The sequence below is a fragment of the Alligator mississippiensis genome, chromosome 3 (genome assembly GCF_030867095.1).
Source record: "Alligator mississippiensis isolate rAllMis1 chromosome 3, rAllMis1, whole genome shotgun sequence".
Classification (NCBI taxonomy): domain Eukaryota; kingdom Metazoa; phylum Chordata; order Crocodylia; family Alligatoridae; genus Alligator; species Alligator mississippiensis.
Window position 1 is genome coordinate 50,478,773 of NC_081826.1, and position 20,823 is coordinate 50,499,595.

Consider the following 20,823-nt stretch of genomic DNA (forward strand, 5'->3'; position numbering starts at 1 on the left):
GTCCTAAAAGTATCACAGATCAAAGATTTTACTTCCTTTATCTCTAATGTCCATGCAACTGAAATGTTTCTTTGGAGCGGATCCAAAAGGTTTCTTTGCATCAGCAAAACATTGGAATTTAAAACCTCATATTATTTAATTTAGTAAATCACACTTTCAATATGTTTGGTTTAAATATCAAATATGTAAAAATGCCAATACGCCATATACTGAAAAATCAGCACTTGTTCATCAACTTCAATTCCCTTTCCCCAAGAAAATGAGAAAAGTTATTAGACTTGTTCTGCTTGTAATATCACAGACAGGTTATGCTTTTATATACAACTGCAGAGGCCCACTGATGCTCTAACTTCAGTATGATTGCTCATGGTGTCAGACACTCTTTGATAGAAGACTTAAAATGATCAATCTGGTCATTGGTAATGCATGCAGTAAAAGATCTAGATAGACAATAAAGTTAACTGATTTCATCATCATCATCAGACTGTCTTTCAGGGATATTTGCTATTTAAATTTTAAGAGAATCTTGTCAATTCTCTTGATTGTGGAAAAAGGAAATTCTTTGGAGATGACATTTACTCCCCTCATGGAAGGCAATGGAGTTTTGAAATTGACTTCATTGGGGCCATTATTTCAATGATCTCATCTGTGGCAGGATGGGATTGAAAGATGGTTTTCAGACTCAAATAGGAGAGGCAACCGTATTCAACATACAAATATTAATACTTCTGTAGGTTTTACGAAGCTACTAGGAAATTTTTCATAGCTACAGCATTAAAAAACAATTTTTGAAAAAAATAATATAGGAAATGAGATGTCACATTAGATTACATCATTCTGATTACAGTCTCGCTTCCTATCTTTTACTCCTTATATCTTGCATCTAAATTCTAGTATAACTGTAGAAACATTAGGACTAAATTTTCAGCTTGTCTGTAGCAAAGTGTCCTGAACTGAAAAATATACTATAAATGAAAAGGCATATGAACAGAAAAACATATTTGATGTCATGTAGTAAACAGTAATCTGTCATAAAAGTTATTATTCAACTATATTCATACTGTTGTAATAAATAACAATAATAATTCTTGTGTGGTGTATATCTATAAAATGAATAGAGTGTATGGAAATGTTAATATTGCCTATTAAAGTATCATCATGAGTATGTGGAATTGATTCCCTGTTAGCACCTGTTTTAGATCATTCAAGAATAAATTAAAAAGTAGTGGAGCAAGCAAACATCCTTATTATGTCTTAGTTGGTGAACTATTGAACAGGGCATCACCAGTTCCATAGCACACCCTAGATGCTGTATTTGAGCAGTAAGTAATGATTATTTGTAAGAAAGCTTTATCCACTGATGGTATTGTCAGTTTCTTCCACAATTTTAATCTGTCTAGGTGTCAAAAACTCCCTTGGGGTCTATGAAGTCTAGATGCAAATGATTTTGTTATTTTACATATCTATATGATAACAATTTGAAGTCTGTTCCTATATTCCTTAAGTATATTTGCTTTACTTGCACAAAGAATAAGGGATGAAAACAAATATAATTCTTCTGGTTTATTTTACTGGCTACTGCTTCATTTTATCTTTTCTTTTATATCATCATATACTAGGTTCCAGTTTAATTTTGTGTGAACTGGTAGAATGGACAATCTTACTGTATGATTTTAGCAAAAAATATAAATTATATGAAATATAACTTTCATTGTTCATTTTATTGTATTGCTTTGGTGAAAGCTGTTAATAAACTACTACTACTTCTACTGAAGTATATAGATTTTTAAAGTAATTTCTATAGAAACCTAGGGTCTAACTATGCTATTGGTTTTGTGGGACTCTTCATAATTGAGTCTCTCAAGTTTGCAGGTGCAAATAAATGCAAACATGCAGGTAGGGCTATGAATGCATTGAGTAATCAAATAAAATGATATGTAAGATAGTGATTTGTTGATCACTCTTCCTGCTTTTGGCTACACAATAATATTTCACAATATTAAATGCTATTTCTCAGTAAGGAAGGGAAAGGTCCTCTCTCTAACCCTAAAGATTCTCTAGACTCACAATCTGGCAGCACAAATTACAAAACTGAATTAGTGCATAAATCAGAGAAAATATTTATTTACAGACATGTAAAAATTATGTTACATCATTTTAAAGAAAGCCATCATGAACCATTACACAGGTATACATGGGCAAAACTTTGAATGGTTTAAACTTTACCTTTCAATACTGCCTATTAAAAAATACCACTGCTTACAAGGTTATAGCTATCTACATAGTTTTAATACAATGATTTGGTTTTTATTTCCAGAACTAAGAGCAATTATACACAAAACCCAAACCAAACCAACAACCGTACATAATACAAGAATTTACAAAAGTAAAAATCTTTTCCTCTTGAGCAAGCTGTAAAACTTAGTTAAGAAATCTTTTCCATTCATGCAACTGCACAGATTGAAAGAGCAAGATCTGTGAAAGAGCCTTATGATGTAGGCCTAAGGAGAAAATAAGTTAGTTTAGTATCTTGATTTAGAATTGTATACAAGTGAGCTACAAAAGCTTATTATTTAGTAGTCATATTGACTTTGACTCCCATCTTTAAAACAGAAGTAGATATTTTAACCTCACTCACCTTCAGTTACCATAAATGATCACCGCATGTTACAGTGGCTCCAGAGAAATACAGCTACACATATCTTCTTTTTATGACTATGCAGTGATGTCTATAAGATAAATATTTAAAAATGACAGATTGAGACACTGTTCATTTCTGGGTATATTGACCCTTCGAGCTGAATATTACGGGCTTGACTCTAATTTAAAATAGCCCCCTGTGAAGTATATCAGAGTATAAAGCTGCCTTATAGCAATTGTAAATTACATCTGCACCTATTTTTAAGCAGCCAGAGGGTGCAAAGGAACATTAGTATAAATGAGAATTTGTTCCTTTATGTTTACTGGCTCTTCAGTATTGCCAAAAAATGAGTAATGCAAAAGAAACTAGGAAACCAAGTGTTTGTGACATTAGCAAACTGTATATAGTCTACTGTATATACGGAGGGCAATGAAGCATCAAGTTCTATTTAAACTACCAGCATCTCTTCAGTGATTTCAATCATATGTGCTATTAAGAAAGCTTGATAGGAGAGTAGTTTAGACAGTGCAACAATTCCATGGCTTGCAAATGAATAGTACCTCTAGGTCTCATCTTAGATGTTGCTCTGCCCTGAAAAACACTTCTAGGAATAAAATCATAGTGCAGAACAGCAGTGACAGTTGGGACTGTGAAATCATTCCTGTAAATACTATCTAGGGATGGTAGAATGGTAGGGAATACTGCAAACACCTAACGCAGTACGGTACGGTTCACTGGAACAGAGTTGGGATGGCTCATTCAGACCAGATCTCTAACATGGAGCTATAACAATATTTAACTACTAGCACAATTATCATAATCAATCTACTAAGATCACATAAGCTTCATGATTTCAGAATGCCCCCCAGCTCTTCTCTACTCCTAACCGAATTACTAGAATTATTTTTTAATATTAACTAAATACAATGATATTTATTGTTATATTTTTGTAGCTAAACAATGGGCATAACTTACATTTGTGTATACTAAATGACATTATATTTCCTACCAATATTATTGTAAACTTGAATAACAACAAAGAATGAATAAATATAGCTTTAAAATATATCAGTGATTGCCATATTATGAGTTTTCTTGGGTTAAAATTACAATTAGTAACATTTCTGCTTTGGTTTTCTGGGATTGTCACCTATAGTAGCTCCTGACACATCCCTTATGATAAGTAATAATCACTCATGCTATTTTTCTCAATTCCACTCTCATTTGAGCTGGCATAACTCCAACGACTACAGGGAAGTAACCCTGAATTTATCCCAGTATTACTGAGAAGCATATTCTTCTACTGGCATAGATTCCCTGTGCATTAATAGACTGTAGGTGTGTCTATTATATGCAGTTAAAGTGAAGCAATACATTTTGGAGTTTATTGCCTCTTGAACAAGCACCAGGGAGCATAGCACATTGAGCCAGGAGCAACGCATGGAGCAAAACACATGCAGCAACCTTAGCTGATAGGAGGCCCAGAGGTGGGGGGGTGGGGCAGGCAGTGGTCAGGCTGTCAGCCCAGAGCTGCTCTCCATGGCTCAACGTGCTGCAGAGGGGCTGGCTGGTGCATGAGGGTGCTTCAGCATGGTGTTAGCCAGCAGGCAGCCCCTTCCCTGAAGCACCCTCATGCCCCAGTCTGCCAGGGCAGCATCTACATATACACTGCTGCAGAGTTTTTACTCCACAGCAGGACAGTACTTGCATTTGCAAGTACTGTCCTGCTGTGGAGTAAATTAGTTTACTCCAGCCTAATAGGGATGCATGTGTAGATGCTGAGATGTTTACTGCGCAGCTAATTAGTCTACTGCATAGTAAATGGCTCATGTATGTATACTTTCCCTAACCAATAGATGAGGAATATTACTCCGTACCTAAAGTCAGTCAGGATGGATCTTTTGCATCTGTCTACCATTTCTTTCTTGTAAGGTCATCATCATTTACCTAACAAATGGGTCTAATCCAAAGTGTATTGAAACACAATGGCAGTGTATTTCATTGGCTTCAATATACTTTTGATCAAATCCTATGGACAGCGGTGGAAAGAACTGAATACATGGTCCTTTTGTGACTGCTGGATTAAACTTCCAATACTGAGGGATGTGCATATCAGTTAAAATCACACCTCTTTAATCCACTTTTATTCAATTATGTCTGAGCTTCAGTTACTTGGATGAAGTTCTTAATTTCTCATCTTTCTCCTGTCCTTCTATATGTGATTAGTGTTAAGCCTTTCCTTCTTTCTTATGAGATGTACAACATGTATAGACATTCACTCTTCCAAGAGAAACTCTTCTAGGATTGATTTAATGCTACTTGTTCACAAGTTATTTTTCTCTTGGAGCAACCATTTTCACTCTGGGAGAAAAAGCCTGAACATCTGTATGCTTGTGGTTTCTCTTTGGAGAGTAGTGACTCTTCCAGGAGAAAGTGAATGTCTATATGGGTGTTTATACATGTGCTTCAGAAGTGTGTACATGTGTGTGTGTGGGGGCGCTTTAATTAGAGTGGATCCGAGAACTACTTTAAATATAATACCTGGAGAGTCTCATGTATCAGCATCCCCATGCTTAAAAATGGTGGCAGGGGTGCTTTAACTAAAGTTCATTGAATGAGCTTTACTTAAAGTGCCCCTATTGCTATTTTTTAAGAGCAGGGATGATGATACACAAGACACAGTAACTGCAGCATGGAGCAGCCTTGCTGCTCATGTATAGACACCCTATGAGACCTATGTTAGACAGACATCCCTCTCCTACATAAAATGTTGTTTATCTGTATCATATAAAGATGTGGATATCTTTTTGTACCATCAGGAATGACAAGGGAGCACTTTTATTACAGAATAAGCAATCACTTACGCACTTTACATAGCTTAAGTGTATTAAAACATATTTGAATGAAAATGCGTCAATGTTGTTTGGAAGGAAATATTGTTTATTAAGAAATTATATACTGAATTCCCTTACAGCCTTTGTGAAAATGAATTATTCCAACTTCAAGCATTTGGAGACTGCTTGAAAGGTTCAGGAATGGAAAGATTCTATTGACTGAAAGTGAAACAAACATTTTTAAAACTAATTTGGAAGTTTTCAAAAATTGGTAACATCAAAAATATTTACCTCTCTGGAATACAGTTTTAATGGGACATGCATTGGCACAAACTTCTCCATAATTTAAAACAAGCTGTCTTGAGATATAAACAGATACATGTATAACAAGTGTGCCAATCTATGGCATCGCCCAGAGGGTTTGTCTGAAAAAGAGATTAGCAAGTGGATCCAATTTACCGTTTATCAAAGACTGATCTAATATTTGACATACTTGCACGTCTTAGCAGTTACAGTGAAATGGTCCATGAATAGACAGAACTATCACTTTTTCCTTCAACAGTATCCCTTCACATAAACATAATTATTTTAAATTACGAATATAATAAATCAAGTAATGAAAATACAACATTTGATCATAACTCAGGTCATAACATGATATTGTTTGAATTAAGCTGTAAACAGAGAAGTGCAATATCACCTGACTTTAGATATGATAAACAGTAAAACATGCTAATCATAAAAATAGCTTTTACAAATATACATTTGTATACAGTGTCTCCCACACCTCTTAAATATGTCCTTCATATTAGTATCATACAGTACACTGGCCTTTAAGACATCAAAATTAAAAAAATAATACCAATTAATAGCCAGAGAAAAACACATTTACAATCTAAACCATAAAAATCTGACAATTGTACAGCTTAGAACATATAAGAAATGGAATTTCTAATATTTGAACCATAATGTCCATTTTAATAAGTAAATTGAGTTTCATACAAATTGGATCAAACGTGTTGTTAGCTAATAAGAAACTGCAGTTCAGATTTTTCTCTGTGTTCAGGGGAAGTCAGAGTTTCTCTCCTCAGCCTCCAGAAGGATCACACATGACATCTCATCACTTGATCTGTAGAAACTGAGAAATAAAATCCTTGCTTTAGTATGAAGATCTGGGCTTTGTTCAAAAGCACATCAAAGATAAACCAGGACAAACTGTCAGGGAAGAAAAAAGGAAGTCTATGACCACTTCATTTTCCTTATTTTGTCTTGTCATTCAGCACAATCAATCTGACTTAGATATCTACTTAATAGGTTTGTGAGCTAAAAAGAAAGCCACATAACTCTTACTATAGATAGCCAATAACATAATATCCCTAAATTAGGATACACTGCCCAGAATTAATTACACAGAGGGTGCCTCTACATAAGATGTTTACTGCGAAGTTGACTAATTAGTTGTGCAGTAAATGTCTTGCATCTACACATGTGTATCTATTAGGCTGCAGTAAATTAATTTACTCTGCAGCAAGATAGTACCTGTAAATACAAGTACTATCCCGCTGCAGAATAAAAAAACCTTGCAGCTGCACACATGTTGATGCTCCCTGGGCTGGCTGGGGCATGAAGGTGCTTTAGTGCAGAGGCTGGCTAGCTCCACGCTGAACCTCTTTCATGCCCCAGTCAGCCCCTCCACAGCACATGGAGCTGTGGGGGGAGAAGCCCTGGGCTGGCAGGCTGATCCTTGGGGCTCCCTGCCAGCTGTGGCTGCTCTGACCGTGCTCTACACATGCATGAAGAAACTCAGGAGCTGTTTGCTCCAGAGTTAATTGCTCCTGGGTTTACATTCAAAAGATGTGCCTGGGAGAAATTTATGTGCACTAATTGCACTTGTAGACACACCCAGAATTAAATAACCACCTGTCTCCAGAAGAAAGTATACTTTTCTTCAATGGTACTATGCTAAGAATTGTAGAATAATTTCAACAGCTGGTAGGGAGTAAAAGATTGCTTCTTATCTGTGCCATAATGGAATGTCATACTTGCAATATTATATTGATTCTAAAGACATTCCAGATATACTACATGTGGCCCCCTATGTTTCTGTTTCATAATTAGAGAAAAGTAAACATGTTTTGGAAACATTTACATTTAATAAAAAAAAGTTTTAAAAAGTTTAGATGAAAACGGTTGTTCACTAGTCCTACTACTAAGAGCACAATCCCCTCTGATGGTTGTCACCCCTTATATCATAATCTAATTCTCCCTTTACAGTCAAAAGGTCACAGAATTTTTCCTGTATTGGTGAAACAGTGTTGGGGGAAGGACTCACAGTTCCATTCATCCTTGTGCACATGTGTCTCTGTTCTGAGTTAAGATGATAATTTAAAGCCATTATTCTCCACAGGCATGGAGAGAACCTTCGTATTTTCCCATTTTAGTACCAAATCCCTAGATAGATTTAACAACATGAAAAGAATTTTCAATCCTCCCCTTGAGCCTAGTGACTCTTAAGCAGTTATAAATCTTGTGAAAGGAAGAGAGAGAGAGAAAGCCCTGCAGTTCCAATGTACTTTCTGTTAGCCACATAGACAGTTCTCCTTTTCTAGCCTTTTCTTCACCTTGTATCACTGACACATTATGTATGTATAAAGGCAATAATTATCCATGGAAGAAGAGAGACAGATTTTCAAATTACTTATGGAAGCTATTTTCCTGCCATAAACCTTCCAGGCATTTACCTGTCAGTAACATTAAAAATGCTTCATTAGGTTACTATTATGAAACATTACTGCTAAGCCTTTTGGATCTAAATCATGAATACTATCTTGTTGTCACTTAAAAACAATGGTAAAAATTTACCAACCTCACCAGAAAAAAAAAAAATCATGTGTTTTCTTTTTTCATAGAGGCCTCTTATTTGCCTCTTCCTCTTAAAGCCTAGGAAGAAAGGTTAAAATCTAAGATAGTCAAGCTTCTTTTTTCTCCAAAATGACAGTCACCTAAGGCAATGATTAATCTACTGCACTATAATACTAATTTTATTCTATTTCTTTCTGCTGAATAGTGTGTAATTTATCTACTGGCTTCATAGTAACTGTGCTGATATTAAAAAAATCTCATGATGACTAATGTTTTTTAAAATCTTTTCATTTCCTTCCAGTTATATATATATAAAAACACCCTGACACAACAAGGATGAGACTGAATTACATTTAAGGTAGCAATATGGTTTTCATTTGATGTGGCTATAAGGGTAAACTAACTCAAAAAGCGTGGTTTGAAGATACTGTGTAGAAAAATGGGATGACCCAACTGAACATAGAGCTGCATAAATAATATCCAAGAAACAAATAGTAAATATGGTCCTAAGCATGATAATATGCCTTGGAAAACTGCAAAGATATTATCAGGTATTAATTGGCTCATTTTCCACCTGAACTTATTTGCCTTTTCTGTTTTTCTCCTCTTTTTTCTGCGTAGTTGGCCTTTTGCACACTAAATATTGGAAGGATTCTAGTTAATCATAACATTGCATTTTAGCTTTTCAGGACCACTACTACTCTTACAGTTATGGTATAATCTCTCCAGTTTTTTCAATAAGGTTCAAACTGTATCAAGTAAACCTAATTTATATATTCTCTAGAGCACCTCCAGGGAAGACCAGGACTAATAGATACAAACTCCTGGAAGGCCGCTTCAGGCTTAATACCAGGAAAAACTCCTTCACAGTCAGGGTGTCCAGACTGTGGAATAAACTCCCTCCAGAGGCGGTGCAATCACCTACCCTGAAGGTTTTCAAGAGGAGACTGGACAGTCACCTCACTTCAGTCACCTAACCCCAGTTGTCTTCCTGCCTAGAGCGGGGGGACTGGACCTGATGATCTGCAAGGTCCTTTCCAGCCCCTAAAAATCTATGAATCTATGAATAAATTTTACCTTGCTATAATATATATACATATGCAAGATCTAAACTGGATGTTAATATAAAAATCCATAAAAATTAAAAAGTTGCATTACATGGCAGAATCTACTGGCCTCAAACTATACCCAACTCAAAAAAGAAACGATGGAGTAAACCAGATAAATCTATAACAGGTGTAGGCAACCCCGAGTGTGCATACCAGAGCATGACGCTCTCATTAGGGAGGGGTGCCTCCCCCCCTTGGTAACAGAGCATTTATCAGCTCTGTTATTAGCATTTAGCACCCCATCAGAAAACAAAGACTCACTCATTACTTCAAGCTCTTTTTAAACAGCCTTTTTCAAAGGAAGGAATGGAGGGACATTACCAGCAGAGCTATTGATTAGCTCCAAAAAGCACTAAGTGGACACTGTCCTATTTGCCTTACACAACATTAGCTAGCATACCACATGCTGGCTAAAGTCTGTGCTATGGGAGAGAGGAGGAAGGGCTCTTTTTTAAAGCAGTGAATGGTGAAAGAGGGCAGAGGAGGGAAGGGGGAAGCCAGGCAGATGCTGCTGTGCCTGCCAGTCTCTGCCAGAGCTCCAGCCAGGGAGCAGAGGGGAGGGGCCAGCTCTGTTATGGAGCGGAGAGCCCTACCCAGCCCAGAGAGTATGCTGGGATGCTGAGGGAATTGGATTTAACTTAAACCAGCAGGGGGTGTGGGATAGACATTGCATAAACTGGTTTGACCAAAATCAGTGAAGTCTGATATTACATTCAACCAAGTTTATTCATGAACGACGCATGCCCCTGGTGGCTGGGGGGGCACGGTGACCACCTGCAGGTGGTGGTGGTGGCAGCAGCAGCGGGGGCATGGTGGTGGTGAGCGGGGAGCTCCCGAAGGTGGTCGCAGCAGTGTCAGTGGTGGGGGCGGGGGTGGTGAGTGCCGACCAGTGGTCAGTGACCACCTACAGAAACTGCTAGAGATCCATGATCAATGCAGGCAAGCTGCCACCAGTGTCAGTGGTGGGGGAGAGAGGTTGTGAGTGGTGGTTGCCCACAGGTGCCTCCAGCAATGTCAGCAGCCACTGACTGCAGGGGGTGCACCGCCAATCTCAGGGTGCACATATACCCACGTGCACCCACTATGCTTTGACAATGGGTTCATCTCAAACCAGTTTCAGCCATTTTCAAACTGGTTTATGTGCACTGACTGCCTGTTATGTTACAGGTTTAAACCATTTCTGATCACTTAAACCAGTTTATGTTTAATGTCTGTCCCTAGCCCAGGGGCCTGCCCAGAGCCCAGGCAGGCTGCAAGTGACTGCACCAGGGTCTGTGGAGCCCCAGTCAAGCTTGTTGCTGGCAGTGGGTGCCTTGTGGTAGGACAGTGGGTAATGGACTGCGGATGCAAAACCACAAGGATCAGGTCCCTTATGGCTGTCCCTGGCACACAAACTTTTTACAAGTCAAGATTGTGGGTATTTTTGGCACCCTGCCCCAAAACATTGCCAACTCCTGCTCTACAAGATGTCCTCTGGTTCTCCCACTGGAGTAAAGTTTAGTGGTTTTATCCTGGTCTGACCACAATGGTCCAGCAATTTTTCTCTCTCTAATTACTAAAATAAGAAAAAAATCACTCCCCAGTTCAAGATAGTAGGCCTTGCTTTCTGTAAACCATTTTATTCAGGCAGAAAGATGAGTTAAGATTGAGTTATGTGTCTCTGAAGCATCATTGTATCATGTCTGTGTTTATCCAGGCCTTTTTTCCCCACTTCTTTTTACATCCCTCTCATTGTATTAAAACCCACTTGTTGTGAAGGAAATGCATAGTAAAAACATATAATAATATTTAAAAATTAAATGCTGAGCATTATCAAAGAACACTACTTTGCTGTAAGCCTCAACATGTTGCATGGTTGCAATGATTATTAACTGCCTGAACGGCATCTTGTCTCTTTACTTAAAAACATGAAGTCTTAATTTAAGTAATAGAGTTGTATATTTAATGGAGTCTCTTTGGATTCTGTAAATTATAAAATCCCAGCTCAGCTGATAAAAGCAAGTGAAACCAAATGCAAATTGAAGGGATTGGCATTTGTAACATATACGTAGAATGTAACAAACAAAATTATGGCAGTTTTTAATGCAAAACCATTTGCAAGGAGGAAGTTAGGGAATATTCATTGCACACACTGGTTAGGAAGGATTTTAAAGTTGCCAAATATAACATGGAGAATGAAATGAAGCATACGCATTTTCTTTAAAGTTTCTCTTAGATGATGAGATGATTACATTTTGTACTTTCTTCTAATCATATATTAATTAATGTCGAAAACTTTTTCAAAAATATCTCTCTGTTTTGTATACACAAGCATAATTGATATGCAATGTTAGCTCTCACTACATATGGGAACGTGTGTTTTACTTTTTGGGAAAAACAAATACTTGTCCTTTCCAACCTGGTTTTTGTACTGAAATGATTCATTCTTTCTCCATTTCTGTCAGTGTTCTATGAATTCACCAGCAAAAATGAGAAAGTGTGTGGCACATCACCATTTTTATTTAATTCATTAATCTATGGGTAAGAATATTATTTAGGCTTCCCTTCTCCACTTTGACACACAAATATTTCAGCAGGTGATACCTTAGGGTGATAATCTGTAAATGTGATTGTGAACTTCCACACTTATAAAATCTTGACTTTTACCCAAGTGATCCTAACAACTGGTTTGAAATACTATAACCAGACTCCCTGAAATGAACAATTCACATCCTGATAGGATCAGTTCAGTCCTTTATTTTTTCAAGACATCTACTATGCAGTTTGGTAGCTGTAGCTCTTTTGTTTAATAACTTAAAAACTGAAGTCCTGTTTGCTTTGTCCATGAACATATTCCCTGGTACTGTTTTGCTTCAGTGTCCTTACCCAAATTTTCTGAAACCTAAATGAAAACCTTTGGCAAAAGAGATAACAATGTTTTAAGTCTGTATGACCTCTATTATGGTTTCTAAATTGTTTCTATCAGTGAGTTTCTTTACAAACACCATTCTTTGGTTAGTGTTTAAATATACACGCTCAATTTCAGTGTCGCTACCGTCAGCTAAGGCCTATAGGATGTGGCTTTTATATATTACACTTTCAGATATTATTTTACTATATGTTGTGTGTGTATACACACACATATATACATACATACATAGATATAGATATGTAATATAATAACATTATACCTTTTTCTTTTACAAGAAAAGTGTTGTTTATGTTTTGAGAAGAGTAAAATGGGCAAAGGGTGCGAGTTGTTCTAAAGCAGGCCAGTGCATTATGAACTCAAGTCTTGCCCACAACATTCTCTGAAATCTGTGAAAGATGAGAGCAACTCAGCTTCATAGAAGCAGTAAATGTGCTGATGCCTCAGTGTTTCTTGAACCTTGAACATAAGCACATGCCATGCCAAATGCCAGGAGTTATACGACTCTCTGTGATAGCATTCAGGCTTTGGGTCTGTCTTTCTAATGGTGTTCCAGCCAGCTCAGCTGTATGAACCTTAGTTTTACAGAATGTTGAAAATGAGATAGTTTTAAGTTGGCAAATGCTATCAAAAAGTTATAAAATAAAACTTCAGCTGATTTAACCTCTGCTTGATGTGCGGAGTGAGGATTCCCTAGTGGAAGGGAGTAATACAATTAGCATTAATGCTAAAGGCAAGAGTTCCAGTCCTACCAATGCCAAGGGAGTAGCACTGAATGTAGGGTTTAAACTAGAAAGAACTGCTGAAAATTCTACCCTAAGGCCACTCAATATGTCTACGCTTTTAATTTTAGTTTTTATCGTCTGATTGAACATAGGGGTTTATGAAAGTGAAAGACAGAGAACTAGCTTGAATTAGTTATAAGGAAGGCATCTGTTCAATTCCCCAGTCTTACTATAAGTTCCAAAACATATCAGAGGAAAAGGAAGGGGGGGGGGAAGGGGTTGAGGGGGTGGGAAGGATGGGGGAGAAAATAAATTGATAGCAATGAGCTTGAGCCTGGTCCATTCCAATCAATGGGACATTTTCAAGCCCAATATAAAGAACAAATTAGAGAGGTAGAAAAATATGACATGAGAAGACAACACGGGAGTAAACTGAGGGAGGGAGTTGACACAAAGTGGTGTTATTTCACAGAGGTTCAAGTAACAAGTTTGAGGGAGGCCCAAGGAAGAGAAGGGAGTGGAGGATGAGGAGGTATGGCATAGTAACAAGAAAGAGTATTGAGGAAGGCATTTCAGATGGTGGTAGTACTGCTATGGATGAATTAATTAAAATAAACCCCCCCGCAGGAAAGTACTATGTTCGTTGCTCCTGCACAGTAGGGGTGGTGTCACTTAGAGCCTGCCGTAACGATGAGTTACGTCACCGTAGCTCATCACTATGGCAATGTAGCATCTCATGTAGATGTGCCTAGTATGTTTGATCTTTTGTTTGTTATTGCTTATAAGTGTTTGACTAGCACTGGTAATGTGCTCCACATCTTTCAGACTTTGCAAAGACCTGTTCTTAATGAATAAAAGTATCCTGAGGAACAGGGTGGAATCAGTGTCACTTGACATCTCTCCAACTTTGTAAATCTATAATCCTTTCTTACAGTAGGCAGTGAAGCAGATGCATGTACATACACCTGCATTGTGACCTAGTGTTGAATTTTCTCATTTGGACTTGTATCATGACTCATCCAAATGAGCTTAAAGAACCTAACACACTCCCATCAACGTCCACAGGAAAAAGTTCAGTTGAATTCAATGGAAGCAGGACTGGATTCTAAGATAGTTTATATAGCCCTCTGCAGCCTTCAGAATAGAATAGTCTTCTATTTCTTTTTTGACAAGTTCTCTTTCTTAAAAGACACTGCTTCTAGAAACTCATCTTACTCTGTTGATAAACTCTAGTGCAAATGGCAATGGGCAGAGATGGCGAATCTGTCTATGGGGTTCAGGCACTGTAAATATCTCTGTAAGGCATTAGGATGAACCTCCTTAGTTGGGAGGAAGAGCCAAAGTTGACTCTTAAATTCTGTGCTTTTTGGGACAGGAAATGTACCTTATTCCATGTTTGAAAAGTAAGGTGGAAATTTACTGTGTTTTGTAGTGATCAATAACAACAACGTACTGGGAACTTCTACTGTGCAAATCAGCATAATAGGTTGGCTAAAATGGAATTTGATTAACCTCCAAATCATGATTTTGGCAGGCTGAGCCTGTTATTTTATTTTTAACAGGTTGCTTTTTTGTATTTATGGGAACCAGAGTTCTAACATCTTATAAGTTATTTTCCTTTCGGAGGTCTATAAATGTCTGCATGCTGATAAATTCAATCTGCCTTTCATGTTACGGTATTAACCATGCAGAAAATCAACTAAGTAACATTTATATTTTCTCTATAAACTAAGACCTTTTGGTATAAATGGGCCCACTAACTGCTGCAGCTTTGGGATTGGTATTGAGAAGGATAAAAAGAAAGTTTATAATTTTTGCCATCTTATACAGAAAAATAGCACCCTTTCAAATTTTCAGCATTTACTCAAATCTAGTCTCATGAAGACACTTTCTGATTTACAGACATAGCGTGAAGAAATAATGGTCCCTTGGATGATTTATTATTCAGCATTCTTGAGTCTCAAGCATATTGATAAAGCCTATGAAATGAATATTTTCCAGGGGAACTCAAGCTATTTATTTGCAAAGACTGACACATTAGAAAAAATGTGCAATGTGTGCTGGTTGCTTAATATAATCTGGAAATTCTTTGGTTTAGCTGAAGTTGAAATGCTCAAATGCTTAGCCAAATGCAGAGAGGATGGGTGGCATTTAAAAAAAAATTCTTGGTATCCCATTCTGACTGCAGAGCATTCCCTATCCTGTGTCCCCAACTTGGACTGCCTCTGTAGTATCACGGCTAACCCTGATTCTGTTATGCCTCTTTCACTCTATGTGGCTTGGGAAGAAATGCTATAAATCAGTGGGGGCCAACCTTTTTGACAGGTGTACCACAAATTAGCTCTGCTCCCTCCCCAAGAAGCACTTCAATCCCTTCTGCTAGATCTACTGCTCTGCTTTTTGCCCCCTGCCCAATCTGCTGTTCTGCTTTCTGTTTCTTTCCCTCTGCTCCCAGCCCAATCGGATGCTCTGCTTTCTGCTTCCTGCCCTATCTGCCAATGTGCTGCTTGTCTCTTCCCCAAGCTCACAAAAGCTGCCAATGCTACCTGTGGAATGTGTGTTGCAGGTTGGCCACTCCTGCCGTAAATAAGCAGTGGGAGAATTCAAAACCATATTTAGTTCTGATCCTGTAGGAAGCAAACACAATTCTTACAGTAATGTAAACCAAGAGTAATTCAACTGAAATCTGTAATATTACATCATTTTCAGTGAATTACTTAGATCAGCTATAAAGCATCTGTCACCTTCACAAATTAAGAGTTAAAAACTTCATGTCTATTTTTTGAGAAAATGAAAAATAAATAATTTGTGATTAAGGCTTGATTCTTGCATTAAAGTATGTTCAGCTAGAGAGTGTTAAGTGTCTAGTTCTGCATTACAGGAAAACAATTTGGAATTGATTCTTTTTTCATCAGTGTAACACCTGTGCAGTTACCACCGTTTTTTATCTGGAGTGGAATCGGCATAGTAAGACTAGTAATATAGGGCACTGGAGAGTCAGTGACATTTTACCAAGGTGATTTTGGCCCAGTCAGTCTAACATTGTGTGTGGGAAGTATTTGGCTTGATTTGATCAATCTGCGGGAATATTTTATCCCTGAACCTGTCTGCTACAGTAACATATGGGAATGTAGCAGTCAGAACTGATTTTTAAGTTATGTTTTTGGAAGTTTTAAAAATAGGCAATGAAAATGAAATATTTGATATTTCAAAAATCTTGAATGCTATGACAGGCGTGAAATCATTTGTTATTTCTTAATAGCAAAAGTTAAAAATAGGGACCTGTCAAAAACAAAAATCACTATAAATCCCCCTAAATCAAAACAAAGAACCCAGAATCTAAACAAATGTCCTCACTAATGATAGATTTACTGGTGGATATCTGAAAGATTAACCAACAGCACAGACAGCTAATTGAGTTATCTTCCAGAGCAATGACACAAGTTCTATAGGGAATTTCTGAAAAAAATATTAACATCATGCTGAAGTGGCACAGGAGTAATCACAGTTGCTTTGACTCATCAAACATATTGTCAAGATGTCACCCATGCTAGTGTTTCAAAAAAGGTTGTAGCCAAAATTCTGTCAGTCTAAAAATTCTAAACATTATCAGGTTTTCTATATAGCTTGTATGTTTGGCAATTAAATGTAGTTTAGATTGCCCTGGCATGGTATTGGGTTTTAGCAATTTATTAATTCTTTCAGGAGGCATCTAAATACCAGGAGATTGCGCCAGGTGTTTCTTAATCTTCTCTTGACCTTTTCTGTAATTTTATTTCCACAGAAAGGGAATGTCCAATTTTAACAGCTGCAATATGTGAGTGGTTTCTTACAACTTCAGTGGGAATCCATACCTCATAACAGTATAATAAGGCACAGTTCATCTCTAAACCCCAATACATGTAGTCAAGCATTTCATTGCAAGTCACTAGTGGCATTTATACTACTTTGTACCACCATGTCTCCAGACTGTGCTTATTACTTCAAAATTAAAGTAGAAGCAAAAGGATTTATTTTACCTGCATTGAGGTTTTTTAGCATTCATTTTTGGGTTTATTCTGCACTTTCATGGGCCATATAGTCATCTGTGGTAAACTGCTATGACTTTAATGACTTCAGTAATTAACAGATTTACTGAATCTGACTGCCATAAAACAAGAGTAACCTTCCGTGATGTGAAGTGTCTGTAAGAGAAGGATCAAGTTTTGAGAACTGAAACTAACTCAGTGCTAACTGGCCATAAGTCCTTGAAAAATATCCTGACAGGTAAATAAATATTACAAATGCAGGAGAGGCAAAATCAATGAGCAAAGAGTTTTCCCGAGGAAAGAAGTAAAAGGGGGTGAATCTACATGTGCATTAATGTACTTTAGTTAAAGTGTAATTCAATATACTACCTCTATTGTGAGGTATTAGGAAAATGCACATTAGCCTGTCTTAATGCACATTAACTAAAGAGCATGGAGCTCCTGTACACATTCAGGGAGGCTGCTGCGATGTGCCGTAATTCCAGTGTATCAGAGCAGACTTGATTAATCAAGTCTGCTGGAATGTGGTAATTACAGTGCTGCAGCAGACTCCAGTGCCACATGTATCAGTGTCTCCACACTGAAAAATGATGGTGGGGTATGTTAGACTAAAGCTCATTCAGTGAACTATACTTTCCACTGTAGGGACACTGATACATGTGATGCTTTGGCAGCTTTTAATTAGCCTGACTCTTGGAGCTGCGTTAATTAAAGCTCCACCCTCCCCCACCTTCCGGAGCACATCTATAAATGCCCACGGTTTCTAAGTGATGCTTAATGTGCATTAGTCTATTTTAATGCACATTAACTAAAAACACATTTTAAATTACTTCAATGCACATTATAATAGGCTAATGCTCATCAAAGCTCATGTGTAGACATGCCCAGGGTAAGACCTTTATTTGTATTCCCTTGTTGTAGGTATATCTGCTAGTTCTCCTAGGCTAGGGATACACATTACACATAAACCAGTTTAAGTGATCAGAAACTGGTTTAAACCTGTAACAGAACAGAAGTTCAGTGCACATAAACCAGTTTCAAAATGGCTGAAACTGGTTTAAGATAAACCTGGTTGAATGTAGTATCAGATTTAACTGATTTGGGTCAAACCGGTTTATGCAATGTCTGTCCAGGACCTCTTGCTGATTTAAGTTAAACCAGAGTCCCCCAGCTTTGCAGCCCTGGGCTGTCTGTTCTATAGAGCAGAGCTGCTCCTGCCCCTCTGTTTCCTAGCCACAGATCCAACGGAGACTGCAGGCACAGCAGAGTTTGCCTTGCTTCTGCCTTCCCCATGTCCCCCTCGGCACTTGCTGCTCAAGCAGGGATCCCCCTTCTCCCTCCCATCTCCCACAGACCCCAGCCAGCACGTGGTATGCTAGCTAATGCTGAGAGGTATCTGTGTATGTATGCCTCCAATTTCAATGCGACAGGACAAAGGCAGATAGGACAAAGGCAGACAGGCCAGTGTCCATTAGGGCTTTTTGGAGCTCATCATCAGGTCAGCTGGTAATGCCCCTCCATTCCTTCCTTGGAAAAAGCTCTTTAGGAAGAGTTTGAACTAATGAGAGTTTTTGCTTTCTTCATGGGCCACTAAATACTGTGTTATCAGCTTCCTGCTGGCTCCCTTGCCTGTCAGGTTTGCTACAGACAGTATGAAGAAGCAGGGAGAGGGAGATTGAAAAATGCTCCGTATCATCAACAGATGCATACACTGCACACAGTCTTCCCTCCCCCCTTTGCCTCAGAGTGCTAGCCAGGGCCTGGGGTCTGGCAACACTTCCATCCCTTGAGCAGCGAGTGGGGAAAAGCCTGGGACTGTGCAGGCAGGATGGGACTTACAGCCCTCCCTAATCAGACCATTCTGCCAGGGCCTGGCCACCTCCCCTCAGCTTAGCACTGAAGAAGGGAAGGGAGGCCTGCTCTAGCACCCCTCAACTTCATTTTTTCAGTCCAGAGGGAATGTCTCTTGCAAATTGCTTCAACCTAGGTAGCTTAGACTAACCTGCAAAGATTGAATCAATTCAGGCTCAGGCTTTTTGAATGTCTGTCCCTAGCCCTATTGATAAGAATAGAACTGTCATGGACTTCTTAAATTCCATGGCTGGAAAGGGAGTTTTTAAAAAACGTACCCCATTTTGGGATGGATTTTCCTGCTAAAAGTTTTAGTTTTCTCCATTGTGCAGTGTGGTGTAAGTTTGTTTTCCAGATATGGATCTAGAAGCCTGTTAAGTCATCCATACTGTTTTAAAAGTTTGATGTTTTACGAAAATTTTGGTATTGATTCCTGTATAGAGAAAAAGCATAGACAGTAAATAGGGAAAAGGGCTACTAATTTACTTTTCTTATCTCATATGCTTTCAGATGTGTAATTTCAGGCATTCAGAATTGCTAAAGGATATAGCTGACACAAATACTTGCAGCTTGTGCAAATTCCTAATGCAGTATGTAGGCAAATGCAAAAGAGAGTTACATGGTTTAACCCCTGAGCAGTGTTTAGGAAGTCTACCACTGAGTGACTGCCAAAGAAATGTGAAGATGGCAAGGCTTTTCCAATGACTCATTTATATAACAATGTGAACAATAAGCAAGTCTACTGTGCTATTACATATATTAAATATAAAATGGGCATGTCAGGAAATTTCTTGCAATTTCTAATTTCATGACATACTTTTATTACATTTTCCATTTTTTTCAGTCAAAGGTTATTAGATTACAATAGCTTTAGAAGGTACATCACATTAGTATCTGTCAGGTATACTGGTGCTAATGACTTTCTTAGCTTGCTCAAGTACAAACACCTTGCACTGATATTCATCAAGTGAACACAACCTTTTACCTATTCGTCTTAGGAATCAAGATCTCCATGCTCCTCTGATACTGAAAAAAAGAATTCAGCAAAGTCCAAAGTGTTCAGTACAACAGGGAAATTGTCCTACTAAATTTTCTCCTGACATGAAAAAAGATCCTTTCAATAAAAGATTTTGACCCAGCATTTTATCTGTTGAAGCAGTGCTTTCTAAGTAAATAAGCACAATATAAAAACATACTGCAAACCTGTGAGTGAAATTGCTAATGCTTGTGGAGGGGCAAATTGGATTGTTTCCACTCATTATAGCAATAGAACTTCAATGAGGAAGATAATATTGGAGTCAATGGCCGCGTCTATATGAGGCACTACTGTGCAGTAGTGTTGGGGGGTACGAACTGTACCACAAAGCTAATAATGAGCTACTGTACAGCTCACTGCTACTGTGCAGTAGCATCAGAAAAAAAACATGTGGGGTTGCTACTGCACAGTAATGCTAGTTACTGTGCAGTTATTTAGTACTTGATTATGCAAGTACTAAATGTCTGCACAGTAACAACTGTACAGTCTGCCACTCATGTAGACATGGCCAGTGTGGCCAGAAGTGGATTCAGGATTTTGCAAAAGGGGGGGGGGGGTTCAGGGGAGACTGCTCCACCTGCTCCCAGCTCCCCTCTCCTATCAGGCAGGCATACAGCAGGAGCAGCAGCATGGGGCTTGTAGGCTAGAGACAGACATTCAAAAAGTCCAAGCCTGAATTGATTCAATCTTTGCAGGTTAGTCTAACCTGCAAAACTTAAACTGGTTTGCAAATGAATAGACTTTCCCTTTTCAATTCAGAAATGCAGGCACATGCCTGCAGTGGTTCAGGAGAGAAGCCTAGGGGTGCTAGAGCAGCTGTCCCTTCCCT

The 20,823-nt window shown here is 38.2% G+C and overlaps 1 protein-coding gene across 3 annotated transcripts in view; it reads right to left on the reverse strand.

Annotated features, from left to right (window-relative positions):
- Positions 1–2,104: 2,104 nt before the first annotated feature.
- The window catches only part of RALYL (RALY RNA binding protein like), a 717,576-nt gene continuing 698,857 nt past the window's right edge, over positions 2,105–20,823 (reverse strand). For all 3 annotated transcript variants that reach the window (XM_019486903.2, XM_059723935.1, XM_019486910.2), the window contains one exon: positions 2,105–6,613. In XM_019486903.2, coding sequence (XP_019342448.1) covers positions 6,596–6,613 — 18 coding nt within the window. In that variant the 3' untranslated portion in view covers positions 2,105–6,595. The remainder of the gene's footprint in view (positions 6,614–20,823) is intronic.